Source organism: Xyrauchen texanus, chromosome 41 (assembly GCF_025860055.1).
Source record: "Xyrauchen texanus isolate HMW12.3.18 chromosome 41, RBS_HiC_50CHRs, whole genome shotgun sequence".
Taxonomy (NCBI): domain Eukaryota; kingdom Metazoa; phylum Chordata; class Actinopteri; order Cypriniformes; family Catostomidae; genus Xyrauchen; species Xyrauchen texanus.
Genome location: NC_068316.1, coordinates 34,351,639 through 34,378,599, shown reverse-complemented (window position 1 = coordinate 34,378,599; position 26,961 = coordinate 34,351,639). Strand labels below are relative to the sequence as shown.

Below are 26,961 nucleotides of genomic sequence, written 5' to 3'. Positions count from 1 at the left end.
TTTAAAGGCAGACTAACAGGTCTTTGAGGGTCAGAATTCTAGATGATAGACAGGTGTTCAAATACTTATTTGCAGCTGTATCATGCAAATAAATAGTTAAAAAATCATACATTGTGATTTCTGGATTTTTTTTTAGATTATGTCTCTCACAGTGGACATGCACCTACGATGACAATTTCAGACCCCTCCGTGATTTCCAAGTGGGAGAACTTGCAAAATAGCAGGGTGTTCAAATACTTATTTTCCTCACTGTATATATATATATATATATATATATATATATATATATATATATATATATATAAAATGACTCCATTCTCCAATAAACAACAAAGTTGTGGATGAAAACAAACAGCAAGTGAGCCTATATCTTTGCAAATTGAAACAACTTTGTGGGCATCATTGTTACAAACTTTCTCAAATACACGCAGGACATGGTGGCAGTGCAGTCACATTGGCAAAGTGTCCAAGTGTCCATTGGCAAATCCAAGGTTGAGAATCTAATGCCGTGTACAGAACGAAGATTTTCTCCTTCAAGTTAGCAATATATAAGATATTTAAAATTGGCGTGATTTTAAAGTTCAAAGATCAGTTATACCTGTGGAGATAACCCCATAGCATCAGCTATGACGTGGAATTGAAATGAGCAGCTTGAAAAGGAAGATTTCAGTAGCGCGACAGTAGTACAGCCATTTTCACAATAGTGTAGCTTTTCCATTAACAAGCTACATTTTCCAGCGAGTAACGCTGTATCGTCACAAAACATTACATTTATAACATTGTATTGAACGCTGCAGCAGTGAATCCAAGGGAGTAATAAACATGCTCACCTAAACTGTTCTCTCTCTGTACCGGTGGGTAAACAAAATAAGTCAACTGGTTCTTTTGAACGGTTCGTGTAAATGAACTACACATAAATGATTAACTGGTTAACTTCAGTTCCACGTAGCCAGAAAGGGACTTTGCCAGAGTCACTGCTTTTTTTTTATTATTATAGGCATTTAGTTAATTGCTGCTAATCACTATATTCAATTCCATTCTAGTTTAATTAGTGCATATTAAGTACAGATTTCTTAAATTTATTCTCACTTTTTTTTTTTTTAAACCCTTACCCTTAAATTATCCATGGTTTTACTATAGTAACTGATATTGAATTTACCAGGATTCATTTTGTGGTTACCAAAGTTTAATTACAAATATCATGGGTAAACTATAGTTACATCCTGACAAATTTGTGTCAGAAAATGTCACCTTAAACATTTAGCCATCAGGTGATTTTATTGAATTGTGCAATCGGAACTGATTGCTTCATTTCAAAGCATATGTTCTTTTTAAATAGCTTAAATGTAGTTAACTGCTTTCAATCTTATCGGTCATTAATATATGGCATTTCTCTGCAGACATACAAAAAAAGGAGACTGGATGGTGACAGTATGATGAAGATTGAAGATCTTAAGAACAATCATTCAAACGGCCATGTGTCCTTGCTCAACGGCAACTCCAAAAACAAGCTACAGTAATAAGGACTATGCTCTTCTTAATACAGTTATGTTGAACACTAGTGTAACAGACTATTATCCCTGCTAACTAAACTGCATTTTTTTTTAAAATAGCATAGGACTTTGTAACTTTTGTATTTTGTTTTACATACATTCATCAGAAGTCTCAATAATTTTATGCAGAGGCATTTAATTGTGTTTCAAACATTTGACATTCAACTGTTATTCAAAAACTGCTCTATAGAGTACTGGATCTACTCTATTACACAACAGAAGTATCCGTATCTATCTTCAAATCACCATATTCACTCTTCAACAAAAACAAAATGCCTTAAGAGTTCAATCCTTTAACTAAAATGCTGGAAAACTGTGCAGTGTGGTTGAATGTGTCAGGATGAGGCTCTAATAGCACGTCACATTACTAATAACAACGCCAAGCCTTCATTATGGCATGCTCGTATAAGGTCATGGGGAAACATAAAACATGAAAGTAATTTGGGATTTCCAGGCCTGGAAAAGTCATGATAGTCGATAAAATTTTTCTAAATATAGCCCTAGCCTTTTAAATATTTAATTGCACTATGAGAGTGCAATTTCTATATCATTTTTAAAATTCCACATCAAGTAATGAGACAACTGGAAGGGTCATGCTGGAAGAGTCATTAGACAAAGTGTGTTGAAACCTTGATTTGGGACAGAAACTTACAGAAACCAAAAATCATGAAAAATGCTGCATAAAATCAGTTTTTGGATTCTGAATGTTTCTGAAATCACATTTATAGCACGCACATCCCAAGTCCTTATTTTTGGGCTCTAAAAAGGCGCAAATCTACAAATTAATTTGAACATACAGTATTAACAAGCACTTGAAAAAACAGAGAAACCCATTGATCTGTGATGTTTTATTTGAGCAGGTCTACAGCTACAATTCTTACAGGTGTAAAATTAACATTACACACAATATTCAGTTATTATAATTACATAGTTACTTCAGACAGACAAAGAAAAATGTAAGATGAAAAGGAAAGCATCACAGTGATGATCTCTTATGAGGGGTCTGCTGTAGTGGTTTCTGACGGGTCACCCATGGATGAGTGCTCTGCAGAAGACTGGGATGTCACGATATCTGCAGGCTGGAGAATATGAAACATCTGAATTCAAAAGAATTATGCTGCATCCGATTATGCACACTTCTCTACTATTCAGTAAGCCTGAATGCATAAAGAGTAGCCAAGAAATATCCGGAATCGGATGTCCTACTACATCCAAGAGGATTCTAAAATGCACATCAACTGGACCTTTACTAACCCACAATGCCACGGGAGCCGAGGAGACATCACATTCAAGACACTGAATTTGAATAAATTATGATCATGATTTGAAGCTTGATTACACATGCATGCGCTTAAAGCATTTGTGCGTGTACATGAGTAATGCGTCAGGTGTAAGGTAGTGTAATCAAGCTTCAAATCATGATAGCGCCTAGAAGACTGCAGATGTCAACATTTCAGTCCATTTCTCACCCAAAACCAATCATATTGCTTCAGATGAAATGGTTTAAACCATTTGGAGTCATATGGATTATTTTTATGCTGCCTTCATGTACTTTTTGGAACTTGCAATTGGTAATGAGGCATTGGTCCCTGTTGACTTGTATTGTTTGGATATTTCACATAATATCTCCATTAAAATATCTTTGTTTAGGTTCTGCAAAAGAAAAAGTCATACGAGTTTGACACAGCAAGGGTGATTAAATAATGTGAATTATTTAAAAGTAAACTTTTCCTTTGGTTTTGTAAAAAGCACAATTTAGAAGTAGATTATTTTCATGGTCATATATTGGGGTCTTGAGACAATGCAAAATTGAGTTTTCAAGAGCGAACTAATTTAGTCGACGTGGCCTCAGATGTCACACTGGTGGAACCCTCTGAAGAACCCCCTAGACACCCTTTAAGTTTGTTCCTACAAGACCATCAACAAATATTTTCTGGAAAATAAAAAGTTTGGTGCATGTACAAAAACATAGTGATCACAAAATCAAGTCGTAATGTTAAATTAGCATCATCTATAAATCACAATGACATTTAAGTGAAAACTGATGTTTTAATTATTTTCTAGTACCAACCAATCAATTTAGCATGATTACTCAAGGATAAGGTGTTGGAGATGGCTGCTGGAAATGGGGCCTGTCTAGATTTGATCAAAAATGACTTTCAAATAGTGATGGTGCTGTTTTTTTACATCAGTAATGTCCTGACTGTACTTTTAATTCACCAAAGTGGTATTCAACTGATCACAAAGTACCAATTTCCTACCAAAACCTGTACATTATTCCTAACATCTGGCTGCCAGCATATAACCTGCACGCAATGCGCTTAAAAACGAACGTGTGAAACTGGCCACTGATACACTGAAAATGCCTCATCATGATCACACTCGCTAGTGTGCGAGATGACAGGGCAGAGTACTCAAAGACTATGGGAGAATTCACTAAGGAAATGCGACTGGTAATATCTAGATTTAAATGGACGCATGTATTTTTGCTTAAATATTACACTTGTTGGGCATATAAAATGTCCTGGAAAATTGTGCCTTGAAAAGAGCGAGAACCCTGAAGACTTTCCCGTGGCATCTTATAGAGGGAGCGTGCTTTTTAATGACAGTAAGAATTTGTCTCGTGGCCCATTTTCATTTCCAAAACAATGTGCTTAAAATTGCATAACCTGATTTGTCATTTTAGAAAACATAGGGGTTTTAAAACTACATATATGCTCATTTCTGTGAGACGAATGGGTGGTGAATAAAGTACATGAAGGAACACAATGTTCCGCTAATTGGGATTCATAAAGTGAACTTTGCACTGGTTCTGGCGTATGTATGGTTTTATAACTTGTGTGTATACACACAATTTTAGGAGCTCTAAAGAATAAAGCACTTACCACACTTATTTTGGCCTCTCTGCTCTCTAAAAGACCAAGTGAAGTATCTGTGCTCTTACGGGGGAGTTTCAGAGAATCCAGCCTGCCATGGTAGACAGAGGCAATGTTTAGTATTATGAATAGCACACCAACAAACTACTCTGACCATTTCTGCAATTTATATATGGTGCAATTTATGCTAATTATGTGCATGGATACCCAGAATACCATAGAAATTTGCCAAAGTGTGCAGTATACAACAGATCACACTGTTTGGAATAATGTATCGAACAATGCAACACACTCAACCTTCCATTGCGATGGGTGATGTATGAACTTATCAGTAGTGATTTTCAAGATATTTGATTGGACTGTCAAAAATTGAGAAATTTTTTCCAAAAAAAACGATATGCCACGTGATGTCATGTGACAATGCAGCATACTACTGTTTGAAACAAGTTTTATTGTGCTATGCATTCTCAAATACAATTTTTTTTAAATACCGTAGTAGGCAGTATACAGTATTTATAACTGTAGCTTTCCAAGCTACTTAAAACAGTTTAACTAGTCAAGCTATTCTTTGAAAATAAATTTATTTATTTTTTAATATATATATATATATATATATATATATACACACACACATATACACACACATTTATATATTTTATTTTTATTATTATAAAAAGTATTTTCCAAAGGATGTGGTAATGAAGACCATCTTTGAAATGCTCTGTTTTTGGCGGAGGAAAACGTCAGTCTTTTTGGATATGAGGTTGGCTTTAATGTAGTTGGCTACTAACAAAAAGTAGCCAACTACATTAAAATTATCTAAAAAAGAAAATATTTTTAAATCTAGAACAACCAAATGATACATGTTCTGATTGCAGAATTAAATAACATCACCAGATACATTTAATTAGGGTTACATTAAATCGAACATGTATGTGTATATACTGTGTGTGTGTGTGTGTGTGTGTGTGTGTGTGTGTGTGTGTGTGTGTAATACACACAGAATTATTAGGGGAGGGCATTTAATTACTCCATTGCAGTGCTCACAATACAATGTAAGAAATGTAGCATTTTGAAACAGCACTACTTGTTGGAAAATGTAGCTTGTTACTGGAAAAGCTACACTATTGTGAAAATAGCTGAACTACTGTCAGTTACACTGTACAGTATATACTGCATATTCAATTTAGTAATAGTTTTCAATTCTGAACATATACAGACAAATGAGTCAAACACCATACTGCCCTTTCCAAAACACAAGAACATACATTGAAGAGCAAATGATACAAACATCATACAACATGTTTGGAGTTTTCTACCTCTTCTGCTGTCTATCACAGAAAGCCCGAACTGTGTTAGACTCCGACTGCCAGAAATTCTGAAACATAAGAGAACAGCACTGAGTTTTCAAATACATTTAGTTCAGGACATACATAAATTCAGTTTTGTTTTGAAAATCCTGTAAAAAGACTAATATATATATATATATATATATATATATATATAGTTAAATTACAGAGATAAACAATAATTGGGTGTTTCCAAATGTCCCTGCGTGTCCTATCACATTTCATTATATTGTACTGAAATATTGGTTTCTTCTTTTGATAACAGTACACCAACCCAACCATTTATTTTCTTTTCGTTTCTTGCATTCCCATAATTACATCATAATGCCTTAAACATGGTTATTGTATTTTTTTTTTCCTGTAAATTAAACAGGATTTTTTTTTTTTTTTCATTTTGTTCCAAATCTGTATGCTTCCTTTCATAGAACACAAAATGAGATGTTTGGCAAATATTAGAAATTGATAGCCTCAGTCACCATTTACTTCCATTGTGTATAGGAGTCTAACATTCTGCCTAACATCTTTTGTATTCTGCGGAAGATTAGGAACATCGTAAAAGTTTGGAATAACATGAGTGCAAGTAAATGTTGACAATACATTTTTGGTGAAATTTGCTTTATGAAAATGTGAAAACAGACCACAGTATCTCTCTCAATAGTTTTGAGAGAAAGACAGTCCTGCTCCAAACACGCCAACTGCTGCACCACAGAGTTCTGGAACTGCTCCAAATGCACCAGCCTACACGCAAAGCATAATCATTCATTTTATGCACCTTAATGTAATCGGCAAATAGATTAAAATTAGTAGTGTTATTTTAATCTGTACTTTATTTGTGGTGTTTTTGTTATTTGACTGGTTGTACAATGTATAATAACCAAAAGGCAAAAACAGGATGAAACAAAAGCTGCAACTGAATGTTAACTGAATGGTGTGCTTTACCTCTGATTGTGAACCGTTCCCAAGAGGGAGGTCACATTCCTTTGACAGTCCATTAAAGACTGCAGTGATCTGGCTTCAATCTTTTTATACCTGCTCTAGATCACAAACACAAAAAAACAACCCAGCCAGTTACACAATCCCTCTTGGCATCACAAACAGGTGGGACTATTTACCGAACCCAGAGTTCAATAAAATAATATATATTGTCAAGAATGATCTAATGTCTATTTTCCATACAGTGCAAGTTGTTTTTACTGCCAAAATAATAATAAAAAAATATTTTTATTAAAGTCATACAAAGTCATATAATAAAGTCATACGACAGTATTTTGTCAGTATTCACTGAAAGTTTTCCCCCCAACAATGTTTTCAAATCTCATTAATGGGTGCATATTCAAATAAACCATGAAGATGCTTTGAGCCAAGTTTATCAATGATGCCAAATTACATGGGTTGTATTATGTCACACATACTCCCTACCCTAAACCCAACCAATAGAATCATAAAAGTAAATGAAAACACAATTGGTGAAGCAACCATGTCATTTTGTGGTGGTTCTACAATGCTTTCAGCTAACGTGTCTACTCATGGGCTCTTCAGGACTTGTACCCCAGTCCTTTGCATCGCAAGTGCAACACTTTGAGTTGAGCTACCGCACAATTTGATCACAGCTGAGTAAATGTATTTGTACAGCTTGTAAATGTGCAGTATTATGCAAAAGTTTTAGAAACATGTTTCATAATGAGTATTTCTTCAAAAATGCCATATAGTTTTCATTCATTTATAAATTAACATCATACAAAGTCCAGTAAAAGAAAAAGTTACAGTAAAGTCAATATTCTCCTAGGTAGACAAATTTTTTGAATTATTATTATTATTATTTTTTTTTTTACAATTGCTTCTGTCTCTTCATGTAATCCCAGACTGACTCGATGTTCAGTGGTGGCCATGCCATCTGTTGCAGGTCTCCCTGTTCTTCTATTCTATTTGCAAAAGGAATGTTTGAGTGTCTAAACATTTCGATACTAAAGCCATTACAACCACAGTGAAGCATTTTTTGTGCCAAAGACTTTTGCACAGTACTGTAGTTGGTTACGTAATGCAAACATAAAAAAAGAAAAAAGGTGCCTTAGAATTCATGCACTATAGTAGAAGGTTTCATATGTCATAAATGGATGGCAGTGTGTGAGGATCAGGGCACAAAGTTAATGTTTATGAACTTGAAGATTCTGCATACATGCCCGTGCTTTATTCCCCACCAGTGTTCTACACTAAATAACCATACATGGAGCATACACTGCCTGTTTTTACTATACATTACCTCTTGTACATATAATTTCTATTTGCATATTGCCATCCAGACATACTGCATTTAATGATACAAGAAACCAGGAAAATAGACGATAAAACCGACTGAAGCCACACGTTGCATGTAAACGGACGCTGTAGCTAAAAATTATTTCTTAATATTGCTTTACAAAAATAATTTTAAAAAGCCTTGTATATATTTTCCATTTAATCTTAAGATTTAACAGAGAATATATCTTAATATAAGATAGATTCTTATAAGTCTCACAACATTTGGAAATTATTTGTGTATAAAGCGTTAAACTAACCTAATGTGTAAGCTTACTCTGTATTTTGTTTTATATTAGACTTTATACCATAACACTGCTGAATGGCAATGTTTCATTTTGTTTTTCAGTACCATGAATGGGGTTATCATTGCGTTTCAGGATGGGATTATGATAAATGGGTCAGGCAGCTAATTTTATGCTCATGTTATGCTGAGCTGCACATGTGTATGGCTGTACAGTACCAGGCTTCTGATAATTCATATCCAGACAGCAACCCACCAGTCTTTGCAATGGTCCTTTCGACTTTTGAATTAATCAGGTCAAGTGCACATCACTGTTTATTTTTATTTGAATGTCTTTTACCTCAGAACATGATTTCTGTAACGGAACACAATTTCATGCGGATGACCTTCAGGAGTAAAAAAAAAACATCACGAGCCAAGAAATCCTCAGTCATGAAAAGAAGTCCGTCCCCTTGATCAAGTTAAGTAATTTTTGTGTAGTGCTTTCCACAACACGCATAGTTCCAAAGCAGCTTTACAGAAAATGATGCATTACAGAGATAACAGCTTTATTATTTGTTAATGTCTTGATAGAATCGTGGTCATAAATTGTGCTTTAAAATAAATAAATATAAATGAGTAGATAATATTTCTATTTATAACCCCAGTGAGCAAGCTGAAGGTGACAGTGGCAAGCAACACAACACTCAATAAGATGTTGGTTAATGGAGAAAAAAAAACCTTGGGAGAAACCAGAATCATTGTGGGGGCCAGTTCCCCTCTGACTAACATCATGAATATAATGACAATATTACTTATGTATAGTGCAAGTCATGGTCTAAAATCATTAAACTAAGTGTTAAGGGACTGTGTTTAAACAAAGATTTTGTATGAACTTTAAGAATGTTTAATGACTAAAAAAAGATTAATGACTAATATCTTTGAAGTTCATCCTGTATTAATTGCAGAAGTTCACATAGATGCAATTGTCCTTGTTAATTGGCCAATGAAGGCTTAAGTTGGCAATTAATTTATTGTCTATGTATTCCATATCAAGAGTATAGTCCATCAATAGACCAAGGTGATGCAGGCAGAGATCAATGGTGTGCATCGCAGTTTAATTGGCAGCTTGTTATGCCACGGGTAAGTCTTCCAAAAGCAATGCATCCATTACCAATATTTCCTTTTAATAGCCTATATTTGAATGCATTTTCAATTAAAATCATTGAAATAATTATTATATAGCCTTATATCGGCTGCATAACAGATTTGAATGCTTAACTCCATACTTTATTCTAAATGTGGCTAATTTAATGAAAAGCTGTAGCAGTCAAATTACTTCATTACTTGTCCAGTTGCAGTCACCAATTTACACACACCAGTAAGAGTGCAAACTCTCAGTCAAGATACAGGTTTCTTTTTATATATATATATATATATATATATTTGGATGTGCGTGGGAAATTGCATACGTGCAATTTATAGCCCATTTTATGCGTACACAACGTTTATATAATCAGGCCTAAAGTTAGGTTTGAATATATCGAAGTCCAAATGAGATTTGAGAGCTGCAGGAGCGAAAGATTTACTGTAAATAATGACTTAATTTCATAGTTGTATGACTTCAGAAGCATATATTGTATGCACTAATGACATTTAAATTTTTTCATGGTGTTATTGTAATGCCACAGGGGTATTACAATTAAGTATTACAATCAAAAATGACATTTGATTTAACGTGGAAAAACCTAACAAACAGAAAACAAATAAATTTTACAAAGTAATCTTAATCCAGGTTAAACGGGGTGTTTAATTTGCTTTTGTCTTGTACTCACAGAGAAGTGTGCCCTCAGTTGAGTCTTAAATGAGTTAAAAGCAGCTCTGACGCCAGAACCCAAATCTTCCTCCGACTCCTCATCCTCCAACAATACTTGAGTTACTTGGTCTACACAAACACACACACACAGTTATTCTCAGGGTGCTTTTACACTAGCAATTTTGGTGCGCACCCGGGTGCGTTTGACGGCAATGTTCGGTTTGTTTTCGGTATGTGAACAAAGTTTTTTTCTGAACTCTGGCGCGCACATGTGAACCATGCCGGAGTCTGCTTAAAACGGTCGTCTGGGGTACGGTTCATGTGAACTCTGATACGAGTGGCTGCTGATATGAACACAATCATCTTAAAAAGTAATTTTCACACTGGGCGCATTTGCTGCAGTAAGAATCAGACTGAGTGTTCCCAGCGCCCCCTGCAGTGTTGGTCCGTCATCAACTTGCATCTTCACAAACTTGCACCAAACTGCCAGTGTGAAAGCATCCTAAATAGGTGAATTGAACCACTGTTGATGTATAATTAATGTCATTTGCAGGCTCACAATCTCTTGCAACATATCCGCAGGCTAATGGCAGGCAAGTGCTAACATTCTTAACTTCATTGCACATTCATTGCATTTGTGGCAGACAAACAAGTGTAGTTCTGTGCATGTAAAGTTTTGGTGGTAAATCCAAATAGACGAATACTTCAATAACTCAGTGAAGCTGATGCCATGAGACATTACCAAGCTACAGTGGTAAACAGCTGCTGCTTGTAGTCATTTGTTGATGCAATCAGACTAAGTTTTGGACTTAAATAATATGATATTAACAGACCAGCAGAGACAGGGGAAACAAACTCTGGTTCGGACCAAGCAATCGAACCAAGTATGCAAGCACCCTCATTGGCATTCAGATCACTCGCATTGTCTGCCAGAGAGCAGCTGCACACAACAGGCACTTTTCAGCCTTCTTTCAAGCAGAAAAATCCCCCATCAAGCACAGTTGAAAAATGCAGCCAAAATAGGCTATTACAAAACATAGGATTTTGAGATCTCATCAGATATACAGATGCATTTTGCACAACTAAATTAAAACACACTAGTAGAATTAGATTAGACACCACATCTATTGAAAAACGTCTGTAAGAAAGCTTGTTCAACGTGAACATATAAAACATGTTTGTTCAGTCTTTAAAGAAGATAATTTACCTGCAGTGTCCTCTAGGGAGCTGGACAGGAACAGTTTTCTGGGTTTGATTGTCAGGTGTTTGTGCAGATTCTGCTGGTCAATTTTTAAACTCACATCTTGCCCTGTGTGCCACATAGAGCCACTGTTAATCCCACTACAATCTCATCACTGATTGGCTGAAGGTACCATAGATACTGGACTTAAGTTTTTGGTTTGGATGGAAAACTCACCTAATGATTCAAGTGGTTCACTTCTTTGGGGAGGGGGTGATGCTTTTTTATCTAAACTGGGTTCCTAAAGTAGCAAAAAAAAATTTAATCAAAAGAAATCAAATGTGCGGCAGGAAAAAGCACTGAACACACTGATTTTAGATTGTACCTCTTCAATAAGATTATCAGGTTCCTCTACCGGTAAACTGGATTCAGAAACAACAGTCTTGTCTTGAAAACCTGGGAAAGACAATACAAATGCTAGATTAAAAATAGATAACTAAAATACAATTCAATTATGATAACTAGTTTCAAACAAAGTTGGCTTAACCAATGTTGTGGGTTTGAGGCAGGACTATCAGTTTTACTAACCAATGGAAGACAAGAGATTACATTTCATTTGATGACAGTACTGCAAGCCCTTTTGATATTTATTCATGTACAGGATATGAATTATAGATATCTATTAGGGATGTTAATGATTAATCAAAAATCGTCATTGAATAATTAATTTCAGGACAAACAGTGTTGGAGCATTTCTCTATAAATAAACATTTGTTTTCTGCACACACTGTGATAGTGAGTTGAAGTACAACATGACAACAAACACGGTGGATCTCCTGGTTTCATCCCAAACTACCACTATATCAGCGATCGCCAGGAAAGCTAAATCTGGAGTAGCGGTATGTTACGCACTGTGCTTTCACAGCATGTTATTATTTTCACTGAATTTACATTAAAAAATAAATAATCAAAAAAGGTCTGAAATATTCCATGATCCACAATGTGAAGTTTTTAATAAACTCAAACATGCATACAAGTTATATATCTTCAGTTATTTTTAACAGAAATTAAACAATTCACAAATTTGTACTTAACAGTCTAAATGTAATAAAATACACTGAGCTAAGAATATTTTTAGAGGAAAGTGCCAATACTTGCATTTCTTAAGTTTATTCATGTATATCCCATCCCAACCCTGTCCCTGGAGGCCCCCCCAACACTAAACATTTTAGATATTGTCCTAGTCAAACACACCTGACTCAACTCATCAGCTCGTTAGTAGAGACTCTAAGACCTGAACTGAGTGTGTCAGAAAATGGAGATACACAAAATGTGCAGTTTTGGGGGTCCTCCAGGAACAGGGTTGGGAACCACTGATTTATATGATATATTAACAGTAGGCTACAAGCACATATTATTTGGAGTCCTCCACATGTGTTTTGCAATATTAACGTTAATGATTAATTGATCGTTAATTTCCACGATGATTGATTATGAAAATGTCTGAAAATTGTCATCCCTAATATCTATAAATAAAATTCACTGTTTTCTAAATATCATAAGGAATAATTGACGACAGACCTTTGAATTGAAAAATAATTCACACCTCAAGGTGGTAATGCGGTCACGACATTATTTTTCAATAATTTAACGGGCCGAATTCAATTATTCTAGTTCTACCACTGTTACCACACCTCAAGACATTGTTCAGGGTTCTCTCAAACCTTTATGGTTTTCATCCCAAAAATGCTCTTTTGAGTGGAACTACTTTCACCACGCAGTCTTTTTCAAAAAGCAATTCAAGCACTTACTGCAGTAACAAGGTAATCCCAAACACGATCTCGGCTTCTCTCTCTAGCGCACGTGCGCAGTCAAGTCAAGATTTATTTCTAGAGCATATTTAAAAGCGGAGTTGCACATTAAAATATAAAACAAAGAAAAAAATTCCAGGAGCAAATACGCAAGTGACAACATTAATAAACAACATGCGGCATACAAAATATAATCGCGCAATAAACAGAACACAGTCCGTGTAACGAAACCATAAAACACTTAAGAATTTCCAAAAGATAGAGAATACAGATAAGATTTAAGAACGGATTTAAAACTAGCTAGTGAAGGAGCAGGCTTTTCCAAAGTTAAAGATAAAGCCTTGTACACATAGACAGCAATTTTAAAATTGACTGGAAGCCAATGTAAAGAAATATGATCCCTCTTTTTTTGTACCAGTAAGAAGTCTAGCTGCTGCATTTAGAAATTTGAAGATGAGAAATAGCAGTTTGAGGCAGACCGATGTACAGTGAATTACAGTAATCCAAACATGATGTTATAAGAACATGGATTACAGTCTCCAGATCTTTTGGAGAAAGAAACTGTTTTAATTTAGCAACAGATCTTAGATGAAAGAAACTTCCCTTTACCACTGCACTAATTTGTTTATCAAAAATTAATGATGAATGAAAAATAACCCCAAGAATTCTCACCTGTGATTTAAAATCCTCAAAACAAATCACAGAGCACCTCAAAAAGGACAACCACTGTCAGCTTTAACCGGTAGATAAAATTGTGTCATCAGCGTAGCAATGGTAAGAAATCTTGTATTTCTTAAAAATAACACCCAGGGGGAGCATGTATAGCGAAAATAGAAGGCTCAAAATGGACCCGAGGCACACCGCATAAGGGAGCCGATGAAGGGGAATACTTCCCCATGCTCACCGTGAAAGTTCTGTCTTTGAGGTAGGAGGCCAACTGTAAGGCGACACCCTGAATGCCCACCACACCATCTAAACTATGTAACAATGTTATAATCAATTTTTATTCTTAAACTAGACACTGCTATTTCTAATTTTGTTTGGGACGGGAAGCCACCGAAATTATGTAAACAGTATTTGCAGAGCCCGAAGAAGCAGGGAGGAATGGCCTTACCTAACTTTAAGTTTTACTACTGGGCGGCTCATCTTAAAATAATTCAGTTTTGGTTACATCCTGGTTCACGGTTATTATCATCAATTTGGTTGGGAATGGAACAATCTTCTTGTAAGCCTGTTTCACTTGCAGCTTTAGCTCATTCACAGCTCAAATCATCTATCACTAGTTATACCAAAAATATCATTATTAAGACAACGGTGAAGATTTGGAATCAGTTTAGACGCTGCTTTGGTTTTCAAAAATATTCTATTTTGGCACCAATAACAGCTAATCACTCATTTCCTCCATCGTTAATTGATCGTGCATTTGAGGTTTGGTCTTATAAAGGTATTAAAGCATTTAAGGATCTCTATATTGACAACACTTTCGCTTCATTTGAACAGCTGTCCAAAAAATTCTCCCTCTCAAATCAACACTTTTTTAGGTACTTGCAGATCCGTAATTTTGCTTTACATAGGTTTCCTCAGTTTCCTTCTATACCTCTTGATATTTTCTTAAAACCCGCTCCTGCTTTGAAGGGTATGATTTCATTCATTTACGCTCAGATCTACTCACTAAAATCGGTTTCTTTGTCGTCAATTAAGGCGTTATGGGAGGAAGATCTGGGGATTACATTCACTGAAGATTTGTGGGGGAATGTTCTTGACAATGTACACCACTCTTCAATCTGCACCAGGCATGGATTGATCCAGTGTAAAATTTTACACCGTACTCATTTGACTAAGACCAGGCTTTCTAAGATGTTTAATAACATTGACCCGACTTGTGACCGCTGTCACCAGGCAGCAGCAACACATATACATATGTTTTGGTCTTGTCCTGTCCTAACAACTTATTGGCAAAATATTTTTGATTCTCTGAGTGAGGTCTTAGGGAAGAGAATAGTTCCTGAAGCTGTTACAGCAGTTTTTGGGGTAACTCCGGTGATATTGTTGTTGTCTACAGAGCTCAAGAGGTTCATAGCCTTTGTTAGTTTGTTAGCAAGGCGTTTGATACTTTTGAAATGGAAGTCTTCAACACCTCCATCGCACATTCATTGGATTAGGGATGTCCTTTACTTTGCTAAACTGGAAAAAATAAGGCATTTGTTAAGGGGCTCCCAGGCTAAATTTTCAAAGACGTGGGACCCCTTTTTTGAATATGTTGGGAAGTTTACCTTCCCAGACAATCCTGAGTAAACTTAGTGTCCCACGTTTTGTTTGGTTTCGTTTTTTTTTTTTGCGGCAAATGACTGGGCAGTGATCCTTGGACTGTCACTCACAGCTATTAGGGTTTTTTTTTTTTTTTTTACGTTGATTCTTGGTGTTTATGTTTTTGTATAATTTTTATTTTTTTTGTATGTGGAGGGAAATGTTGTTTTGGGTTTTTTTTTTTTTTTTTTCTTTGTTTAAAATTTAATAAAAAGATTGTTAAAAAAATAAATAAATAAATAAATAAATAAATAACACCCAGGGGGAGCATGTATAGCGAAAATAGAAGGCTCAAAATGGACCCGAGGCACACCGCATAAGGGAGCCGATGAAGGGGAATACTTCCCTATGCTCACCGTGAAAGTTCTGTCTTTGAGGTAGGAGGCCAACTGTAAGGCGACACCCTGAATGCCCACCACACCATCTAAACTATGTAACAATGTTATAATCAATTTTATTGAATGCAGCGCTGAGATCCAACAAGACAAGCACAACGTGCAATCCAGTATCCAGTGCTAGTAATAGGTCATTACTTACCTTCATCAGTGCAGTTTCAGTACTGTGCAAAGATCTGAAACCAGACTGAAATGTATCTAAAATATTAAAACGCGCAAGCATTAAAAGCAGTGCAAGTCTGCCAGTTCCAAAGTGACATTTTCAAACTAGCAATGAAGGCTTGGGCTGTATAAAATAGGGATGCGCTTTGGTGGTCGATTAATCGACTAGTCGTCCAACAATCACTTAGTCAGGATGACAAAATTCTTTAGTGGTGGTGGATTTTAATGGGAAACACAACTTCTTGGACTGTTTTTGCATGATGGCTTGTTGTGCTTTAAGTGAATAGTTAACACCGTAACCTCTGCAAAACTTTTAGTCCATTAATGCACCACTGCCATTACAGAAAGTAACAGTCAAAGTGCTGCATCAAAAATACTTTACAACACTGTATTTTTGAGGTGTTTTGGGGAGATTAAAGTTATGCTGATTCTATCGGACACCACTTAAAGCTACACTAAGATTTCTGTTAGAAATTAATTTCATTGAGCAAGTACACAATCCATCTTCCAACCCATGTTACCCCGATTCACTATGGTAAGCCATAATAATGATTTATATTTTAGAGCTGTCAGGACAGATTTGGTGGGATATTGCATACTACTGTCATTCATCCATGTGCAATAGTTAGGTGTGATAGCAGTTTGAAGCTGAAACCTTGTTGCCACAACAAATGAGCGACATTGACCATGGATCATTCAAAAAGTCATCCCTCTTGAGAATCATGTCGAACCAAAAAGAGTCTGCAAACAAAAAGCGACAGAGCCTGTAATAAACCATGAAACAATGGACTGGCTTTTCAGAGGTGGCGACAACTCCGGGATCTTAAAGGATTTAAAACCGACCCAGAGATGGAGTTCTTCTTGCTGGACAGGCAAGATATTTTATTGGACCAATAGTGAGCTAGGTAGCTCTCATAGTGCGGTAGTTTTTTTAGGTAGCATTAGCCACTCAAATGGGGCATTTTATTATGGATTGTGATACTGCAATTATTTTAATTAATCATTTCTGAGTAAGGAAGAACAATGGAAAAAAGTTTCCTTATGCTGGTAACAATGCTAATCTCTAAACCAGTTACTACCTTGGTCCATTTGCCTGCTAGATAATTTATAACAGTTTCAACAATTTAATTTGATCTGATATGACTAGCAATTGAATAACATGTTGTTATTCAGGAAGATGCGTTAACTGACCTGAATCAGAAGTGAAAAGGGATGACTCGACATTCAGTATTCTCAATAATTTGACTTGAGGCTGCCATTCATCACTTTTTCTTCGTTTCCTTTCATGAAGTCTGTGTTTGGGTGTTGAAAACTAGGAAAATAGAATTAAACAAGAACCACACTTTCAGAACAAAATGTTAACTACCTCTCAAGTCTGGACACACTTACACATTCTTTATTATGCATATTTTAGAATAACAGTAAATTCTCCAAAATTAGTAAACACAAAAGTATGGGAATTATGTAGTGACTAAAAAAAGTTAATTAAAAATTCCTGAGGTGCATCCTGGGATGCTTTTTGAACACTACTGAAAAAAAAATCCAATTTATGCTGTATACTTGTTGACTACTTTTACTTCATCAACTCCAACTCTAGCATTAAATCAAATCAGTTTGTAGAGAAATTTAAGGAAAATTCTGAGTTCAATACAAGTTAAGCTCAAATAACAGCATAATGTTGATTTACACAAAATAATTGACTCATTCTTTGTAAAATATATTTAAAAAAACACTACATTTGTGGTTACAGTAAGGCACTTATAATGAAAGTGATTAGTGCGATAACGCTTGCCAACATTTTCTGTGTAAAGTTATATCCAGTATTACAATTTATAATAAACTATAATAGTACTGGATATAACTTTACATAGAAAAGGTTAGCAAGTGATTCAATCACACTAAAATCATGTAAACAAGCATAATATGGAACTACTTTTGAAATGTTCGTTTTTGAACTGCCCCATCCACTTCGAAACCACTTAAATTAGTTGAAATGACTTGTTGAAATCAACATTATGTAGCAAATAATGTTAATTGAGCTCAACTTGTATAGAAACCAAAATAATCCTTTAGCAAAATATATATTAGTCTACAAAATGTCTATAGATCATAAGAAACAGAAGAATTCACGCATAATGAAACTTTTGGCTGCAAATATTTTTGGCAAAAGGCCGCAACAGTTTTTCACAGCAATCTTTTCTTTTATTGTGGTTCTTAGACAACATATAATCAACACTGTACCTTGGAGAATTCCTCATTGCTGCTGGGTGAGGACAGAGGGAGAACTGTGAAAGAAAAACAAAAAAGTAGGAAAATTAAGTTGTTAGCAGCATTTCTGGAGGATTTGTAAAGTGATGCCATCCAGCAGGTTAATAAACTGATGGATGATACCCCTGAATTTGCTCTTGGCTCTGGGCTTCCTCCTGCTGTAGTCAATGCATGGAGTTTCTCTGCGGAGGAACCCTTCATCTGAACGCAGCACACGCGTCCTCTTCTGTGAATAATACGGTTATAGGACACATTATTCTGACACTGTGCGTGCTGTCTAATATATGTATAATTCCCAATTTATGCACATAGAAAGGCCATCACATATTCTGGCTAACCTTCACAGATGTTTTGCTCAGAGTGTCAGGGAGGGATTTTGTGGACCTGATGAAGAAAGATACTTAATACTAAACCTAAATAATGTATAACAATGTAACTTTATTCGTAAGCATGTTAAAAAATTTTCAAACAAAATGGTCATAAGTTACACACCCCAATGATGTTTTAAACCCATATGACTTTCTTCCTTGGAACATAAAAGATGATGTTAGGCAGTGTGTTTGTCAGTCACCATTCACTTTAATTGCATCTCTTTTTTCCATACTGTACATTGAACAGTAAGCGAATGGTGACGGTGGCTGCAATTCTTTTAAACATCTTTTGTTTCCCAGGTAATAAAGAAACACATGGGTGTTTAGAATAGCATAAGGGTAATTCATATTCATTCTATTAATTGTCATTACTATTCTATTCAAGTCATTTAAAAGGAACTGACAAGATGTTTGCTCAGCAGTACATTTTGAGAAAGTACCTTGAAATGCTGATTGTAGCATCTTTTGAGCACACAGGCCTAATGGAAAATGAAACTTACCCATTAGAAGATGGCTTCTGACAGAACAACATGGTCTTGGCTAGAACAACCTACAATAAAATACATACAAAAATAAATAAATAAAAAAAACAACTTCAAAACTGAACAATACAGCAGTAACTCAACACTATACAAACTAATGGCACTTTCCACAAATAGGGTAGACAGCAGGGCAACTAAACGACATTTAGTTGATCATTTACATTTTTACAATAAAATAATAAAATTAATTGTCAGAATTATGACTGTTGACCAGTATTGGGTGTAATCTGATTAAAAAGTAATTAGTTGTAATTGAATTACTTTGAGAGTTAAGTAGTGTAACTCATTTAAATTCTTGTAATCAGATTACAGTTTGTAGTCCAAACTTTCATACAACGAGTCACGTGATTCATGAAACAATACATTAACCCTTAAATTAATACCTTGGTTATTTAGGAACCCAGTATAGTACGGACTTTAACATGAATTATTTGGGCTACGCATTTCTAAGATCATTTGTTTAGAACACATTTAAAACATGAATCACGTTCATACTACATTTACATGTTTCTGTGACACCTGAAGGAACAATGACAAATGAACGAGGAAAGACAATTTGAATTCATTGAGCAGAATAACAAAAACAACATTTTTGTGGTCATCTAGACTTTTTCAGAATCCCACTGAGCCATATCCCTCATCAGCCCACCAAAGACTTCCCGAACACCAAAATCCTCACCCCACACACCTGGCACAACCGGAGGAACTGACACTCCCCTACACACAGTTCACAATCACTAACTAAAGTGTTAAAAGTTCCCTCCGGGTTAAAAGAAAACCCTTGTTTCGTGCCTCATTCTCTCTCGTCACAACATTTAAACTACCTAATCTTCAAGATACATCCATGTTAGATATTATCTACATCTAATATTGCTCTGATGAACATGTCGTTTGTGTCTTTATTACTTTAAAACAAAAAAAGCAATAGGTAAACAATTAGTACCCCATTCATAAAAAGTGCTTAATCTTGCTCAGCTCAGCATGACAAATAATTTTGTGGAAGTGAGATTATTTTTTTTTGCCCCAAGATGCTGAGAAAACAGTAAATTTTGATTTGGAGCATTCAGTTGAGTGGCAGAGTGGTCAGAACACACTGAAATGAACAAATCATGAAGCCCACATACTTTGAGGACTGTTATTCAAGAAATGTCATGCTACAATAGCCAATTACAATGCACATGGACTGAAACACATTTTGTTTCTCATATCAGTGTCTCTGCATACCACTGACCTGGTAGCGCCATAAGGCGTTCATGAATGTTATAGTCTCTGGCTTCCTGTCATGTGACTTCCCTGAACGGTCGGTTTCAAAAGTTTCACTCAGACATTGGGACACCTCAAGCATCACCTGGGGCAGTCATATACACACCCACACATAATCACAGAACTGGGAACACTTAATTAATCACCCTTCAAAAGGGCCACTCTGCAAGTTTGCATCTAAAATGTACTATGCAGTTCAGTTCAAATTAAAAGTGGATCATATACTGTAAAATCACATTAGTTGACCTTATTAAAGCAAGCAAACTGATTGCTTTAAAAAAAATTAACAATTCACTAATTTTGCTTAATTGAAATAAAAACTGCATGTGCAACAAAAAAAATTTTGGTTATTTACGCTTAATGAGAGATGTTTCTTGGGAAAGATCACATTCATTAAATGAATCATAGGATTCATAAAACAATGCATTAACCTTTAAATGCACACCTAAGGTATTTAGTGACCCAGGACCTAATTCCACCCCATAGACTTTTTTCAAGTTATGCCCCCACCTTTGTCTAGCGTAGCAAAAAAATACAAATGACAAAATTACAAATAGCTGAATTACCAAAAGTGTATACTGCATTACTGACTACAGAATCTTCTGTAAAGCTGCTTTGAAATTGTGTGTTTTGAAAGGCGCTATACAAATAACATTGACTTGAGATATGTAATAGCGCCACAATATATATTTCTACTTACATATATCTTTTTTTTTTTTTTTTTTAAGTCTACCATCACAGAATTCTTTATTACAAGACAAATGAGTACTACATGTAGAAAAGATGAATATCATCATCTCTTTGATACAGTGAGGAAAATAAGTATTTGAACACCCTGCTATTTTGCAAGTTCTCCCACTTGGAAATCATGGAGGGGTCTTAAATTGTCATCGTAGGTGCATGTCCACTGTAAGAGACATAATCTAAAAAAAAAAATCCAGAAATCACAATATATGATTTTTTTACTATTTATTTGTATGATACAGCTGCAAATAAGTATTTGAACACCTGTCTATCAGCTAGAATTCTGACCCTCAAAGACCTGTTAGTCTACCTTTAAAATGTCCACCGCCACTCCATTTATTATCCTTATTTATTATAATTAGATGCACCTGTTTGAGGTCGTTAGATGCAAAAAGACACCTGTCCACCCCATACAATCAGTAAGAATCCAACTACTAACATGGCCAAGACCAAAGAGCTGTCCAAAGACACTAGAGACAAAACTGTACACCTCCACAAGGCTGGAAAGGGCTACGGGGAAATTGCCAAGCAGCTTGGTGAAAAAAGGTCCACTGTTGGAGCAATCATTAGAAAATGGAAGCTAAACATGACTGTCAATCTCCCTCGGACTGGGGCTCCATGCAAGATCTCACCTCGTGGGGTCTCAATGATCCTAAGAAAGGTGAGAAATCAGCCCAGAACTACACGGGAGGAGCTGGTTAATGACCTGAAAAGAGCTGGGACCACCGTTTCCAAGGTTACTGTTGGTAATACACTAAGACGTCATGGTTTGAAATCATGCATGGCACGGAAGGTTCCCCTGCTTAAACCAGCACATGTCAAGGCCCGTCTTAAGTTTGCCAATGACCATTTGGATGATCCAGAGGAGTCATGGGAGAAAGTCATGTGGTCAGATGAGACCAAAATAGAACTTTTTGGTCATAATTCCACTAACCGTGTTTGGAGGAAGAAGAATGATGAGTACCATCCCAAGAACACCATCCCTACTGTGAAGCATGGGGGTGGTAGCATCATGCTTTGGGTGTGTTTTTCTGTACATGGGACAGGGCGACTGCACTGTATTAAGGAGAGGATGACTGGGGCCATGTATTGCGAGATTTTGGGGAACAACCTCCTTCCCTCAGATAGAGCATTGAAGATGGGTCGAGGCTGGGTCTTCCAGCATGACAATGACCCGAAGCACACAGCCAGGATAACCAAGGAGTGGCTCTGTAAGAAGCATATCAAGGTTCTGGCATGGCCTAGCCAGTCTCCAGACCTAAACCCAATAGAGAATCTTTGGAGGGAGCTCAAACTCCGTGTTTCTCAGCGACAGCCCAGAAACCTGACTGATCTAGAGAAGATCTGTGTGGAGGAGTGGGCCAAAATCCCTCCTGCAGTGTGTGCAAACCTGGTGAAAAACTACAGGAAACGTTTGACCTCTGTAATTGCAAACAAAGGCTACTGTACCAAATATTAACATTGATTTTCTCAGGTGTTCAAATACTTATTTGCAGCTGTATCATACAAATAAATAGTTAAAAAATCATAAATTGTGATTTCTGGATTTTATTTTTTAGATTATGTCTCTCACAGTGGACATGCACCTACGATGACAATTTCAGACCCCTCCATGATTTCTAAGTGGGAGAACTTGCAAAATAGCAGGGTGTTCAAATACTTATTTTCCTCACTGTATGTGAAAAATAAAAATGTATTCTAACCTGTTATTGACCAATTGCCTTAATTTATTTGAACATTTGACACTATCTGGGCATCTTGTAGACTCATTTGTGATAGATATACCATATGTGCCGGATCGCTAAACACAAAAAGTATGTAATGTGGCAAAACACCCATGCATTTAAGGGTTAACACTTTGGTCACCAGATGATGTCAGAAAAATCAGCATGTTAGCAAAACACAAGTGAGGTTAAACACCCAGAGAGATGCACTCATACACACCTCTGAATCTGAATGATCTTTTAAGTAGAAGATATCTTCACCAGGGGAACCTTTGACCCTTCACTCACCAAAAAAGAAAATGATCAAAACACAGTACATTCTACTTAAAAAAAGGGAGAAATGAACATGCTTACTTTGGTCTAGGATATCTGCTTGGTCCACTCAGATGGAATGGAACCTGAAGAATGATTGGCAGCTGTGAAATTGGAGGTCCATAAAAAAAAGATGATGTTGATTCTTTTATTTAAACTTGTTACCTTACTGATGTCTTTGGTCTCTTCAGCAGGTGAACTAGGGGAGAAAAAAAAAATGCGTCAGTGACCTTAGAAGATCTTTCCCCCAAATATATTACTAATTTGCCTTATGGAATCAAATATAGTTATCACGATGACTTGTGCTCTTGCCAAATAAATACAATGGTTACATTTCAACAGTTGTGACAACATGCCTGGTAAATGTCTGTGGCATCTCAGTTTGCCCATGCTGGGTCCCTGAATGAGATAACATTTAATATATTTATGAAAAAGTCCTTTTTAAATGTGCAACAATGTATAATTTAACATTTCTTATCTGTAGTGTAAAGTGTGTGTGTGTGTGCGCCTTCTGTCATGGTCAAGTCCTCTTCTAATGGCACAGAATCCTAAAAAAGGAGATATAAAAACACACACATGGGGGAAAGAAAACACATTTATCACGAAGACTAGATAGTTTGTATGTGAAGCATATTTACACGTAGGACCATGAGTGTATGAAAACACAATGGCAAAACCTTTGAGTCAGAGGCAGTCTGTGGTTTCTCTTCAAACACTCTTGTCAGGGCAGTTTGGATGTTGTGCTCCAAGCCAAAGATGATCTTGACTATTTTGCCAGTGATCTCTCCATGACAGACAGGGATGATCATGTGAATGGTCAATATCTTATGATCATCATGCTCTAAATCAACGAAAAGGAAACATCTCATTCAAGACATTGTAATTAACAAAAACATGACCTCAGAATATTTGTTGGACATGTAACAGTATTAAAAATTTGTGTTTGGAACAGGCTATTTAAGAAAGCTGTAATAAACATGTTTTATCAAGTTTGGAGCAATTATGTAGTCTTTAATCCCACCTTGTAGATCATACAATTTGATGGCATTTTTAGGCAGGTGAATCAGCTCCCACAGCGTGTTCTACAGAGCAGGGAACTGCAGTTTTAGTTAAATTACAAACCTGTTAAAACAAAAACTTGAGATTCTTTGAATGCACCTGTGGGTCGTTAACAAAGAAACTAATAGTTGATGTTCCAATGTTGAAATCCACCCAAAAATCCTTTAGAGACTCATCCTCGGGCTTGAAGAGCTAAAAAAGAGAATTCAAAAACTGGGTGATAAGATTTAGCACTACATAATCAGTCTTAATCTAGAACAGTTTTTAAGAAAATAAAGGTGTCATGCTTACTTCAGTTGAGTCAAGAAATACCCTAATGCAAGGGAATGAGAAGACTCTATAGGACAGAGGTACAGGGAAAAGCAAACATACCAGAACTATTTTTGTTACACAGTTGACTACGTAAAGCCAGCATTATAAAGACCCATCAAAAACTCAAATATACCTTCTTGAGTTCCCAAAATAGCTGTTGAGTTCATTCAGAAATGTCCTGCAGTCCTTAAAACATGGGGCATAGAAAGAAAGATAAAACTAATACCAGAAATATACAGTTTACAAACCATAATGTGCGAATCTGGAAAAACTTTAACATACAGTTTCAAAATCTTTGTCACAAATTGAAGTAAAAGCTGAAGCAAAGCTTCTGAAACTGAACCATTTGCCAGCAAAGTCTTCTCTCATTTTCTTTGGCGTCATCCTACAGAGTGCCTCAGAAATTGCCACCTGCATTTCATAATCTGGTGACAGTATCAAATATTACAATATGAACATTGTGTCAATACACAACTTCTTATGAATTAAAGCTGATGTGTGTAATTTTTCTGTTAACGTTCTCTAAATCTAAGCATAATATGCGGCCAACTAGAAGGAAGCAATTTGTACGTTGATTTCTTCTAAAAGTGTAGCACTGTGGCACCATCAAAACTTTGCTCTGTTTGTTTTGAGCAACCCATCCAACATGACAAAATCGGCTCGACCAATGTTGGGTTGTGCTCCACTGTTCAAAACAGTGATTTAAAGAATATATAAAGCTATGCTAACAGGGTTGACAGTTTTACAGTTCATTTAATACCACAAGGTGTTTATTAGAAAGAAAATTACTTTCCATTATGGTTTTCTGTCATTTTTATTTCCTCTACAAAATCATGGTAACAGGGTTGACAATTTAAGTTGCCCCCTACTGACAAACCTAACAAAATAAGTGATTATTATGAGGAGATGATTTATTTTCATCTCCTCATAATAAAGATGAAAATAAAGTTAGCAAATTTTTGCTTAGAAAAGAAAACTAAACTATGAACGTCTCTTACGTTTGTTATGGGCAAAGTCATCATTTAAACATATGTTAGGGACACAAAAGGGACAGATTTCGTGAAATGACCATGGTGTTTGGGGGCTGTCTGTTTGTACAACCAATGGTAGACGATGAAATTCGTTTGATTCTGTTTGAATTTTCGATTTAATTTAATGAAACTAATGGCACAGAATTTACACACTTCAACTTTAAACATGAATTATACCCAATATGTGAAGATTAACACTGTTGTCAACAATAAATGATGACCTACCACCAATGTCAATCAGTGCTTTTGCCAAGTCTTCTCTGTTAAAAAAATAAAAATAAATAAAAATAAAAATCACAAGGGAAAGAGTTTTGCCAAGAAATTAAAATCCCAACATTAACGCATGTGTTGTTGTAGTGCAATTAAATATCCACTAGAGCGCAGCATGTGAAGGGATTCGTGAACTTTCTTTAAAGGCGTGCATTATCGCTGCGTTCTGCACGGTGAACCAATCAGGTGCCGCCATTGATGTTTTTACACAGCTATTTGGAGCCGGATGATTGAAGGGATGCGATTTAAGAGACAGTGACAGTTTTGGACACGGACTACAAACAAGAGCGCTCACAGATCGATCAATGAATGCGTCTATGCGCGGGCTTGCGTTCAGCTTCAATATATCACTCAACTTTGTCTTATCGGTGCTCGAAGTGTAGACGAGTATGGATTCTCGCTATGTCTATAGATATCTATAGATATCTCTAATTAAAGAAAAGTAATGATAGGTAAAAGATCACTCACAAGAGCCCGATATGGTCATCTGAATGGCAGAGCTTCTTCCTTATGTCTTTGGGACTGCTGTCCAATATGGAGTTTATGGTTCTGATAGCCTACAAGTACGAAATTATGTCAGAAGCCATTTCACAGCACAAGTGTTTTAGCCAGTCATTTTACTAATATAGACACGTTAATAGGCTACCTCTATACGCAAACAGAAAGGCACTTCATGATCCAGGACAACAGCCCCAACCCGCAGCAGAAAAATATCCAGGATCTTATTACTGCCTTAAATACGCACAGAAAGTATGTCGTTTTTATTTTAATTATATAAAATAAAATATTTTAATGTGTATACATCAAGAATTATATGTACACACATATATAAACACGTACATAATTGACTTTATAGATAATTAAATCTGGGTCACCTGCAGTGGTGATCTGACACAGACTCTGTATAAAAATATAAAATAAAAAAGACATTCGTAAATACATTTTAAAGTAAACAGAAAATCGCCTTGTCGGCAGAGACTAATTCATGGCTATTACCATGGAAACTTCGTAGAAAACTTCGATGAGTTTCATGGCGACCTTGGATCGTTTGTGCGGTTCTTTAAGATTCTGTGACACCATCTCAAACCAATTCAACAT

The 26,961-nt window shown here is 35.9% G+C and overlaps 2 protein-coding genes across 2 annotated transcripts in view; one reads left to right on the top strand and one right to left on the bottom strand.

Annotated features, from left to right (window-relative positions):
• Positions 1 to 4,432, top strand: part of LOC127634679 (elongation of very long chain fatty acids protein 2-like) — a 50,832-nt gene extending 46,400 nt beyond the window's left edge. The window contains exon 8 of the mRNA XM_052114323.1: positions 1,401 to 4,432. Coding sequence (XP_051970283.1) covers positions 1,401 to 1,520 — 120 coding nt within the window. The 3' untranslated portion in view covers positions 1,521 to 4,432. The remainder of the gene's footprint in view (positions 1 to 1,400) is intronic.
• Positions 2,491 to 26,961, bottom strand: sycp2l (synaptonemal complex protein 2-like). Its single transcript, XM_052113924.1, has 30 exons — positions 26,860 to 26,961; positions 26,739 to 26,763; positions 26,510 to 26,595; positions 26,332 to 26,420; positions 25,819 to 25,853; positions 24,845 to 24,987; positions 24,696 to 24,748; positions 24,542 to 24,587; positions 24,350 to 24,442; positions 24,213 to 24,273; positions 23,869 to 24,032; positions 23,700 to 23,739; positions 23,548 to 23,590; positions 23,357 to 23,390; positions 23,234 to 23,277; positions 23,100 to 23,157; positions 19,107 to 19,156; positions 18,574 to 18,619; positions 18,359 to 18,461; positions 18,209 to 18,252; positions 17,159 to 17,279; positions 11,678 to 11,748; positions 11,530 to 11,593; positions 11,320 to 11,421; positions 10,132 to 10,241; positions 6,718 to 6,812; positions 6,417 to 6,516; positions 5,749 to 5,807; positions 4,439 to 4,520; positions 2,491 to 2,632 (listed from the first exon to the last, which is right to left on the bottom strand). Exons 1-30 carry the CDS (start codon positions 26,959 to 26,961, stop codon positions 2,546 to 2,548), a joined length of 2,250 nt encoding a protein of 749 aa, XP_051969884.1. The 3' UTR covers positions 2,491 to 2,545.